At 38.5% G+C, this 12,220-nt stretch overlaps 1 protein-coding gene and 1 non-coding gene across 2 annotated transcripts in view; one reads left to right on the top strand and one right to left on the bottom strand.

The window, feature by feature from the left end:
- Positions 1–8,502, top strand: part of LOC106884171 (ceramide kinase) — a 108,854-nt gene extending 100,352 nt beyond the window's left edge. The window contains exons 10-12 of the mRNA XM_014935414.3: positions 594–799; positions 4,045–4,235; positions 5,653–8,502. Of these exons, the coding sequence (XP_014790900.1) occupies positions 594–799; positions 4,045–4,235; positions 5,653–5,749 (494 nt within the window). The 3' untranslated portion in view covers positions 5,750–8,502. The remainder of the gene's footprint in view (positions 1–593; positions 800–4,044; positions 4,236–5,652) is intronic.
- Positions 8,503–11,708: 3,206 nt separating this feature from the next.
- On the bottom strand, positions 11,709–11,782 carry Trnan-auu (transfer RNA asparagine (anticodon AUU)). Its single transcript has one exon. It is a non-coding gene; the product is annotated as a tRNA-Asn (tRNA).
- Between the last annotated feature and the right edge of the window lie 438 nt (positions 11,783–12,220).

Here is a 12,220-nt window from a genome sequence, read left to right as displayed (position 1 = left end):
CCCTCACTGGTACTCTGTTGGTCACGACGATGCGTGTTCCAGTTGGTCCAGTCAATGGAACAACCTGCTCATGAAATTAACGTGCAAGTGGCTGAGCACTCCACAGACACATAACCTTAATATAGTTCTTAAGGAGATTCTGTATGACACAGAATGTGACAAGGCTGACCCTTTGAAGTACAGGTACTACTCATTTTTGCCAGCTGAGTGGACTGGAGCAACGTGAAGTAAAGTGTCTTGCTCAAGGACACAACGTATTGCTGGGAATTGAACTCACAACCTTCCAGTTGTGATCCAAATACTCTAACCACTAAGTCCATGCCTTTATATAATTACCGAATTTAATGGCATAAAAGATTCATGAGCTTATTAGACGCACACAAATTTCAACAGCATATATTCAGGCAAATAAGTTTTCAATGTACTAAAGCAAGTAAAATAGGCCCTACTTTGCAATTAGAGCCCAAGGTAATTTTGTCTGAAATCTTTTTTGGGGGAAGGTGAGTAGTATATCCTGTATGCAATCAAATTATGATAATCTATGTTTGAAACTTTGAGAAATGATGTTCTAAATTATGTTTTTTTTGGTTTAGGTAAAGAAAAATGGCACACGATCCGTGGAGATTTTATTGGTGTAAATGCCGTTACCATGAGTTGCCGGTGTGCCATGAGCCCAGAAGGTGTGTCTCCCGCTTGTCATTTGGGAGATGGATGTACCGACCTAATCCTAGTGAAACGTTGTTCCCGGCTAAACTACTTGCATCATTTATATCGTTGCAGAGACAGACAATCAGACCAGGTTAGAGCAATGAGAGTCTTTTTTTTTTTTCATCAGGTCTTTCTACTCCACAGAGTGTAGCTATTTAGTCATTGACTGACTTTTAATTTCATTGGAAGCATTTTTTTGTCTCTCCTATTTTATCAAGTTGGTGTTTCTTTATTTAATATGGTGGACTTTAAGCAGATAATTAGGAAAAAAAGAAAAAAGGGCTGGGTGGTTAAGAATCTCTCTTTATAACCACATGGTTTTGGGTTCAATTCCAGTGTGTAGCACCTTAGGCAAGTGTCTTCAACTTTAGCCCCCAGCTAACCAAAGCCTTGTGAGGGAATTTGTGACACAGAAAGCAAGTGGAAGTCCATTGTGCGTGTGTGTGTGTGTTACCCCAGTGCGTAACTGGTACTTAATTTATCGACCCCGAAAGGATGAAAGGTAAAGTCGACCTCGGCGGAATTTGAACTCAGAACGTAGCAGCAGACGAAATACCGCTAAGCATTTTGCCCGGCGTGCTAACCATTCTGCCAGCTCACTGCCTAATGTGTGTGTGAATGAATTTATCCTTTATCTTTTACTTGTTTCAGTCATTAGCCTGCGGTCATGCTGGAGCACTGCCTTGAATTTTAGTTGAATGAATCATTTCCAGTACATATTTTTTTGTAAGGGCAGGTATTTATTCTGTTAGTCTCTTTTGCTGAACCGATAAGTAACAGGGATGTAAACACACCTACACCAGTTGTCGTGGTGGGGGACATACAAAGATACATTCATATATATATATACATATATATATATATATATATATATACACACACACACACACACACACACACACACACACACACACACACACACACACACACACACACACACACATATATAATCATCATCATCGTTTAACGTCTGCTTTCCATGCTGGCATGGGTTGGACGGTCTGACTGGAAACTGGTAAGCTCAAGAGGGGGGGTGCACCGGGTTCTGATCTGATTTGGCAAGATTTCTACAGATGGATGCCTTTCATAGAAACCTTGCCAAATCAGATATATATATAACGGGGCTTCTTTCAGTTTCCGTCTACGAAATCGACTCACAAAGCTTCGGTCAGCCTGAGGTTATAGTAGAAGACACTTGCCCAAGGTGTCACGCAGTGAGACTGAACTCAGAAACATGTGGCTGGGAAGCAAACTTCTCATCACACAGGCATGCCTGCGCCTATACATATTTATATATGTGTTTACGTGCCTTTATGTCTGTGATTGTCACCTCATCACTATTCGACAACCGGTGGTGGTTTGTTTACATCCCTGTAACTTAGCAGTCTAGCAAAAGAGGCTGATAAAAAATAAGTAGTAGACTTTTAAAATAAAAAAAAGGTAAAAATTAGTTGGGACGATCATTGTCATCATTTAACGTCCACCCTCCATGCTGGCATGGGTGGGACGGTTTGACAGGAGCTAGCCAGGCAGAAGCCTGCCACAGACTTCTGTATTCGTGTAAAACCTTGTCAAGGCAATGCCCCAGCATGGCCGCAGTCCAATGATTGAAACAAATAAGAGCTATAATAATGAAAGAAGACCAGATAAAAGACAGGAAAGTAAGAGACAGTTGACATTTTAATTCTTCTGTTCTGAGTTCAAATTCCGCCTAGGTCGATTTCTCTATTCATACTTTCGGAACCGATAAATTAAGTACCAGTTGCGTACTGGGGTCAATCTAATCGACTGGCCCCCTCCCCAAAAATTTCGGGCCTTGTGCCTACAGTAGAAAAGAATATTTTAATTCTTCCAGCTTGTAAGGGAGACAACTCTAGATATAGTGTTATTAGACCTCAGTCTTGCAATAGTTTCACATTATTTCTTTGTTGCATTGTTTCTCTCAATTCTTACTATATTAAATAAGGTAACACTAATTAGTTTACTATTAATTATGCTGATAAGTAACAGGAGTAATTTTTATCAGTAATTCATTTGAATAGTTTTATATCTTTTAAAATATTCTCTGTCACCATGATTTTCTATTTTTTAAAATTCATTATATATATATATATATATATATATATATATATATATATGTGAGAGAGAGAGAGAGAGACAATGGTATTTTATAGAGCAATATCAACCATTAACTATTCTGTAAAATTTTCTCTCTGAGGCGATGACTACTGACCGAGACCTTTGGAAATGTGCTATGCGTGAGAAGACCCGGCAAGCCAAGTGAGATCGTTGATAGTGCCCCTGGACTGGCTCTTGTGCGGGTGGCACATGGGATGCACCATTTTGAGCGTGGCCGTTGCCAGTACCGCCTAACTGGCCTTCATAGGATTTTCGAGCGAGATCGTTGCCAGTGCCGCTGGACTGGCTCTTGTGCGGGTGGCACATAAAAGACACCATTTTGAGTGTGGCCGTAAAAGCACCCACTACACTCTCGGAGTGGTTGGCGTTAGGAAGGGCATCCAGCTGTAGAAACTCTGCCAAATTAAATTCGAGCCTGGTGTTGCCATCCGGTTTCACCAGTCCTCAGTCAAATCGTCCAACCCATGCCAGCATGGAAAGCGGACGTTAAACGATGATGATGATGATGATTGAATATTTTTAAATTTTATATATATATATATATATATATATATATAGATAGATTCTGTTGTGGTGGATGGGTCTTCAAGACAGCAATGTGCCCTAAAACCACAGTACCACGTAAAAAGCATTTGTGCTGGTGCCAATTAAAACCACCAACTACACTCTGTAAAATGGTTGGTATTAAGAAGGCTACAACCTAGCAATGGACTGCTGCTAGAAGGAAATCTTTACTATGTCTAGCCTCTGACAGTGGCAGTGCTAATGGGGAAATTTTAGTTAGCAGTAGCTAGGCAAGAGTCTGAACATTACTAAAGGAATACAAGGATCAGAAAATGGTGTTAAATTAGGCATAGTGTAATTCATCCCTTAAAAGCAAAAAATATAGTCAATGTTTCATAGTCATACACCAATGTCTTGATGTGTTTAGCAGAATCATTAGCATGCTGGACAAAATGCTTAGCGCATTTCGTCTGTCACTATGTTCTGTGTTCAAATTCCGCCGAGGTCGACTTTGACTTTCATCCTTTCAGGGTCGATAAATTAAGCACCAGTGAAACACTGGGGTCGGTGTAATCAACTAGTCCCCGCTCCCCGAATTTCAGGCATTGTGCCTTTTGTAGAAAGGATTATTATTATTATTGTATAGTTGTGTTTTAGTACTTAATGATGAATCTTCTTATGTCATCTTTTCAGTTTGACTTTGATTTTGTTCAAGTCCATCGAGTCAAAGAATTTCAGTTCCGTCCACTTGAAGATGAATTCGAGTTAGAGGCTGGTGAAGTAAACTGTCGGCAACAACTATTTCGGTCAAACTCCAAGTCATCGCATAACAGTGTCTGGAACTGTGATGGTGAAGTCATTGGCTCTCCAAGTGTCCATGTCCAGTAAGAAATTCACATATATTTGTACTTTTTCACTCCCTTAACCCATGATTAAAAATATCTTGATGATTTGCAAATATTGTAGTAAACCAAAATCTCAACTGAGAAGAATAACAAAATACACAAAACTAATTCAGGTTCAATCCCCCTACACAGCACCTTGGGCAGGTGCCTTCTACTAGAGTCCCAGGCTCACCAATTCCTTGTGAGTGAATTTGGTAACCAAAAACTGTACAGAAGCCCTTCATGTATATATGGTGTGTTTGTGCTTGTTTCTATCACTTGACAACTGGTATTTGTTTGTATATATTCCTGTTACTTAATGGTTCGGCAAAAGAGACTGATAGAATAAGTGCTAGACTTAAAAGATAAGTTCAGGTGTTGAGCTGTTTGACTAAAACCTTTGAGAGTGATGACCCAGCATGGCTGCAGTCCAATGAATGAAGCAAGTAAAAGAGAAATATTACAGAGAACAGAATCAACAAGGCAACGGGAAATGAGACAGTTAAAGATTTATGCCTTTCTTGAGATTTACCTACTACACAGAAGGGGAAGTGTGAAGGCACATGGCTCAGTGATTAGAGCATTGGGCTCACAACTATGAGGTAGTGAGTTCAGTTCCTGGACTGGGCTATGTGTCATGTTCTTGAGCAAGAAACTTTATTTCATGATGCTCCAGTTCACTCAGCTATTGAAATGAGTTGCCACGTCACTGGTGCCAAGCGGTATTGATCTTTGCCTTTCCCATGGATGACATTGGTGGTGTGAAAGGGGGAGGCTGGTATGCATGGGCGACTGTTAGTCTTCTATAAACAACCTTGCCTGGACTTGTGCCTTGGAGAGGAACTTTCTAGGTGCAATCCCATGGTCGTTTATGACTGAAGGGGGTCTTTACAGAATGAGATATATCGATACTGATATGACAAGGGATCAAGACCTTTACTGATTTGCTGTGCTTGAGAAGACCTATCAATCCTAGTGAAATTGTAGTCGTGGTCAGTGCCAGTGACATGTACAGGGCACCCATTTCACTCTTAGAGTGGTTACCATTAGGAAGGGTATCCAGCCATAGAAAGCCAGCCAAATCAGGCTGAAGCTTGGTACAGCTCTCCAGCTTAACAGCCCCGGTCAAACTGTCTAACCCATGCCAGCATGGAAAACAGGCACTAAATAATGATGATACTCTTTCCTGTCTTCTAAAGTAGGACTCAACAAATAGCCTTGAGATTACATTAAATATTAGTGTTTCACCCATTTCAGAGAAGATCATGGCACATTCACCGATGGAAATTGAACCATGTTTCTGTTTCTGTTAAAACAGTTTGTCTCAAGCTGGTGCTTATTCTTTTTGATATAATTTACATTAAAATTTTGTCGGATCAGAATTAATCTAGACCCATTTCTTTGTCTATCATTCCAGGGTCCATTGTCAGCTGGTAAAATTGTTTGCTCGTGGTATTGAGAAGTTGGATAAGGAACACAGTGGCTGCATTCCATGTCAACAGAAGGACAAATGAAACAGTTTTTTAAATTTAAAAAAATTTTTTTTTTTTTTATTTAGCACTCTAAGGTTGGATAGATATACATATCTTTCTATCTTAGTTCTGCTACAGTGATATAAAATATGAGCAAACGGTGAAAAGTTTATTAAAGGGACAGTTTCATTGAAGAGGAGTGAGAAAGAGAGAATGGAAAAGAGGAGACCAAAACAATACAAAATCATATTACTGTGATATTTTTTAGTGCCCTGTACATGTCTCCTCTACAGCTTCCACCTTTCCACTGCTGCTCATCCTTTTATTTCGGTTGTCACTTCCGATGAACAGTTTAAATCTGTTGAGTTACTTAACATTTAAACCTGTTCATAAAACAACAGGCCATCAACACACAGTACTGTTACTGTTCTTTTAATGTATTTTGTATATCTCAACATATAATTTACCTGCTTCTCCCCCCGCTGCCCATTTTGTTTTTTTTAAGTTTGTTACACATACAATATTTGTTCATTGGCCTGTAAACGATTTTAGAATTATCAAACAAAACAAAATTTAATATCAAATAATAAACGAAATAAGTTGGGTTATTTTTTAAAAAAATAAATTACAACAATGGTTATACAGTCATCATTATTACTGCATAATCATTGCTGTGTGAAAAATTTGAAAGTTTGATGATAACAAGAAAATTAAATATATTAAACTAATATATAAAATATACTACGGTGTATGTGCATATAGCATTACATACACACAGTCGTATGTGCAAATAAGCTGTGACACAAACTTGTGTGTTTTAAGGTTCATACACGACGCTCATTAGTTTACAACTATTAGATATTCATATCTCCAGGCAAATGCATCAAAAAATTGCCAAATAGTCATTTGTTTCTTTTTCCTTTATTCTCCCCTTAATTACATTAATGAATTATTGACTAACATAATTGAAGGAGAGACTTAAAAGTTGAATTTTCAGTTTCACCTAAAATCACTCCTCTTATTTTTATGTTATATTGTTGCAAGCACAAATCCATAAATTATACATTTTAATACAGGATTTATTTTTGTTTTATAATTTAAAAAAAAAAAAACATGTAGAAAATAAAGGGGTTTAGCTTTTTTTTTTAATAGTTGTTCAGTAGCTCAACCATTTAACTCATCCGTCTGATTTTAAGTTTTATAGAAGAGGGTGGCTAACAAAATGATTTCATTTGTCTGCAACTTTTCCCCACTTTCGATTATGAGCATGCCGCATTTTCTCTTTCTTTTATTCTCTCTTATTCGGTTCCAGCCAGCCAGCTGGTTGGCTATTACTCCACCTGGGGCACTGTCATAAAATGTTTGTAAAAGAAGGTCTTTCTATACCTTACCTCACACAATGTATCTCATAAGGTCTGAGATCCTTATTTGTATCTACTAGTTGAGAAAACTGAAGGTGGGGGTGCGCACAGTTTGGTGTCATACAAACAATTATTTATAGAATTGATCAAACTAGAAAGGCCACCCCTGTCACCCTTCAGTTGTGTCCTTGATCTACGCATATTTGACTCAGTTCACTGTTGTTGTTTAGTTCCAAGTTGACCTTGATCGAGCAGACCTAGAGTCAAAGGCATTCCAATCATGGCCCTTTTTTTTTTTTTGTTAACCTTGGACTACTTCATCGTGTCGAAGATGCAAGAGTGCGATCTGAGGAAGCTTTAGCTGCTAATTTTAGTAGGTTGAGTGATTGCTGTGCTCTCAACAGAAGAGTGAATGGGTATATAAGCTGGGAAAGGCAAGTTGTCAAAAGTTAATCAGATCAGACATTTTATGCATATATCAGAATTTATAGAGTTATCAAACCCAATATGGGTTATATTATTAAGAAAAAAGAAAAAAATGTGATAGGTATGTGGACTTGGCTAAAAACGTGGTGCATATTCACAAAAATGTTTACAATTAGTGCTTGTTATTTTTGTACACTATATCAATGTTGGACTGGTACAATATCAATAAGGAACAAACAAAAAAAAAAGAATGACATATGCATGTTGAGTGGAACATTAATCACACCCAATCTTCATGCATGGTGAATAATGAACAAGTATTAGAACCAGTATAAAGAAGTTAGCAGATTTGTGTTTTTCTTGTCAGAAATATATTCAAACATTTCTTCATCAGATGGCTTGTGTAGTTTTTTTTTTCTCTGTAAATAGTGGAGAAAACATTAAGAAATTTTTACAAACTGGGTTTTTTTTTGTTTTTTTTTTAAATCTAATTTTATGGCCAGTTGTTAAATGAAGGGTTTATTTCATAATTAGATGTAGAAATGCAATCAGCAATGTTGACAAAATTCCTAGCTGTTAGGTCATAAGTTTTGTATTCCATTATCTATCATTGAAATCTATTAACATGTTAAAATGAAAAAAAAAAAAAATCAATAACAATCATTTATAAAATAGCACTCACATATCACATTCTGTCCCCACCACCCTCGACTTAGACAGTGGGTGGCAAGGATGGATAACAATATTCCCAATCCACTATTTATTTTCCTCCACAAAGACAATAGCAGATCTTCATACGTTCTCCAGACAACTTATATACTGCTGTCTGTCTTTCATAGACTTCATAATTATTTGTTTCATCTTTATTTCCAAACATTATTTTTTTGTTTCTTGTTATGACTTGTTTTCTCATCTGTGACTATGAAAAATATTGAAGATAAACCAGATGTTTAGACATTTAATGGTAATAGCAACAAGGACTTTAATAAAACAATATATCAGTTCTTATTTGCTCGTTTGTCTTCAATGTCTCATACATTTCTTTACACTATCATCTATTTTCTATTTGTACTCTGTTTCACTAGCGTTGGTGTACCAGTAACAAAGGAAAAAAATGGCTGTGTGGTAAGTAGCTTGCTTACCAACCACATGATTCCGGGTTCAGTCCCACTGCATGGGACCTTGGGCAAGTGTCTTCTACTAGAGCCTCGAGCTGACCAAAGCCTTGTGAGTGGATTTGGTAGATGGAAACTGAAAGAAGCCCGTCGTATATATGTGTGTGTCTGTTTGTCCCCCCAACATCGCTTGACAACCGATGCTGGTGTGTTTGCGTCCCCGTAACTTAGCGGTTCGGCAAAAGAGACCAATAGAATAAGTACTAGGCTTCCAAAGAATAAGTCCTGGGGTTGATTTGCTCGATTAAAGGCGGTGTTCCAGCATGGCCGCAGTCAACTGACTGAAACAAGTAAAAGAGTAATTCTAACTTTTAAATCCCATATAAGAGCATCCAACCATAGAAACTGTGCCAAAGCAGACAGTTGAGCTTAGCATAGTCTTCTAGATTATCAGCTCCTGGCAAATCATCCAACCCATGCCAGCATGGGAATTGGACGTTAGATGATGAGGAATGTATCTTCCAAGTTGTAGGTCACAGTAATTTTGCTTAGGGATACAAATATTCACCCACTTCTACTCCTCTCATTTTTTTAAGGGGACACCCCTTCACCACTATTTCTTTGCTGCTGCTCTACTCTCATAGAGTAACCCACAGCACAGTGGTTCCCAAATTGGCTAGCACTACTCCATTGGGGGCAGTGGAAATATCCAGTGAGGTATTGAAGAAAAGTGGGGGCAATAAAGGGATGATGAATGTAAAAAAACAATAAAATTATGGGTTAATTAAGTTAAGCTTGTGAAATACAGTTGTTTTGAATTTAATGTAGAAAGTGGTCTATGTTTGTGGTGGGGGAGGGGCACTGATAATATGACCTGAGTGTCAAGGGGTGGCAACCACTGCCCTAGCATAAAGCCGACCCCTACCCTCCCTTGGGATTCATAGTGCTAGTGGTACAAAAATGCACCAAGTACATGCTGTAAAGTGGTTGGCATTAGGAAGGGCATCCAGCCATAGAAACCATGACAAAGTTGAGAGTGGAGCAGAATACAGTCCTTGGACCAATCAGATCCTGCCAAACCATAGAACTTCATGCTGACTTTGATTATTGCAAGGTAAATTCATAGCGTATATAACTTTCCTGATTTTTTTTTTTTTTTTTTAAGTTTGTCAGTGAAAATATGCGTCTTAGAGTTTAAGGTGTTGCACTCACAATTCTAAGGTCGGAGTTTCAGTTTTCAAACTGGTCGGTGCATTGCATTCTTGAGCAAAACACATAATGTCACATTGTTCCAATTCATTCGACTGTAAATGAATTCCCACAATATTTGGGAAGATAACCCTGCAATGGACTGGCATCCTGTTCAGGAGGAAATGTAATCCAGTCATATGCTATGGAAATCACATCAAGCTAAAAACCTTATGAGTTTTAAGGCTCATGTCAGACTTAAGCCTTAGCCTAGGAGAAACATGTAACGGTATTTATATACCTCAAGCACAGCAATAGACATTGGAAATATTTACTGATTAGAAAAACAATTCATTTAGAGTAACTAGTATAGTATTGTCCCTCTATTGTACTCTAACCTCTTGGTTCCACCCTCTCTCTTAGCTAAGAGGTCCCTTGCTTTGCAAGCTTGCTGATGCCACATAAGCACGCATGCTGGTGCCATGTAAAAGGCATCCAGTACATTCTGTAAAAGGAGCTGGCATTAGGAAGGGCATCCAGTCATAGATATCTTGCCAAAACAGACAATTGGAGCCTGGTGCAGCCCCAGCTTGCCAACTCCAGTCAAACCATCAACCCATGTCTGAATGGAAAATGAATGTTAAATTATGAAAATTTTGAAATATATAAAAAGAATGGCAATTTTATTTTAAGATCTCTATATATATATATTTTAAAGTATTTCTAATTGATTGAAAAGAATCCGGACATTTTTCAAGAAGTTTAACCAAAATATAGTGAATTTATATGATTGTGTTTATTGTAGGTATTAATAAATCTGGACAATGCTACTAATTATGTTCATATTGTGAATATAGTTAATTATAAAATATTACTCACATTAACTATTCAGAACTGGGATTCTAACTCATAATTACTGGAACTCAAATTTGAATTATTTTACTAATGACAAAAGGCACAGGCATGGCCATGTGGTTAAGAAGTTAGCTACCCAACCACACGGTTTCAGGTTCAATCCTACTGTGTGGCACTTTGGATATGTGTCTTCTACTCTAACCCTAGGCTGATCAAAACTTTCAGTGGATTTGGTAGATGGAAACTGAAGGAAGCCCATTATATGTGCGTGTGTGTGTGTGTAGGAAGGGCATCAAGCTGTTGAAACTTTGCTAAATCAGATTGGAGTCTGGTGCAGCCTCCTGGTCTCCTGGCTTGCCGGTTTTCAGTCAAACCGTCCAACCCATGCCAGCATGGAAAGTGGACATTAAACGACGACAATGATGATGATATGGACAAAATACCACTAAGCATTTTGCCCTATATGCTAACAATTCTGCCAGTTTGTTGCATTCTGGTGGAACTAACAATCATTATTATTTAATATCTATTTTCGATGCTGGCTTGGACTGAATGGTTTGTCAAGAACTTGCAAGCTATAAAACTGCACCAAACTCCATTGTCTTTGTCATGATTTCTATGGCTGGATCTCTTCCTAATAACTACTTTACAAAGTTTACTGGATGCTTTTTATGCGGCGTTTGCAATAGCAAGGTTACAAAATAACCCGCAAGACAAAACCCCCCACAACTGAGGAGGGAGGAATATTTAGAGTGGAGGCTTTATGCCAAATGATGAGGGTGGAGGGACAGAAATGCATGTTATACTGTAGGGAGATGTATGGTTAACCCAGCTGGAAAAAAAAGATGTCAGAGCATATCATCTTCATCATTTAACATCCATTTTCCATGTTAGCATGGGTTGGACGATTTGACTGAGGACTGGCGAACCAGATGGCTACACCAGACTCCAATCTGACCTGGCAGAGTTTCTACAGTTGGATGCCCTTCCTAACGCCAACCACTCTGAGAGTGTAGTGGGTGCTTTTTATGTCCCACTGGCACGAAAAAAGACATATGGCCAGTATGGGGCTTGAACCCACGATATTTGTGTTAATAGCACAACGCTCCAATCAACTGAGCTAACCGGCCTTCGTCAGTAATGCTGGAAGGTGAATATAAGGGAAGTGGTATGAGTGGAAAGCTTAGGTTCACGTGAGTGTGAAGGGGAGTAGCAGATGGGTAAAGATGGAGATAGAGGAAATGCATGAGTGGCAAAAATGGTGCAAGTACGGTCAGTTGTGAGGGAAGGTGGAGGAATTTGGTGTGGGTCGGGGGTGTAAATGTTGTAACACAAATGAGTTGCCGAAACAGATAGGTGTAAGAGGAATCAACAAGAAGGTACAGACATGAGATGCCTATAGAGGATGATAGATGGATAAAAGAAAAGTGCTAAGCAATCTTGTAAAAATGGAAAAAATGGTGAAGCTGATCTCTGAATGCTGTACATCACACAGAAGATGACAAGGGACTACATAGCAATCGGTGAGAAGCAGTGCTGAACAAGAACCATGTAATCCATTCAAGTGT

This window comes from Octopus bimaculoides, chromosome 1 (genome assembly GCF_046866305.1).
Source record: "Octopus bimaculoides isolate indiv1 chromosome 1, ASM4686630v1, whole genome shotgun sequence".
NCBI lineage: Eukaryota > Metazoa > Mollusca > Cephalopoda > Octopoda > Octopodidae > Octopus > Octopus bimaculoides.
This window is presented reverse-complemented; position numbering and strand designations above follow the sequence as displayed.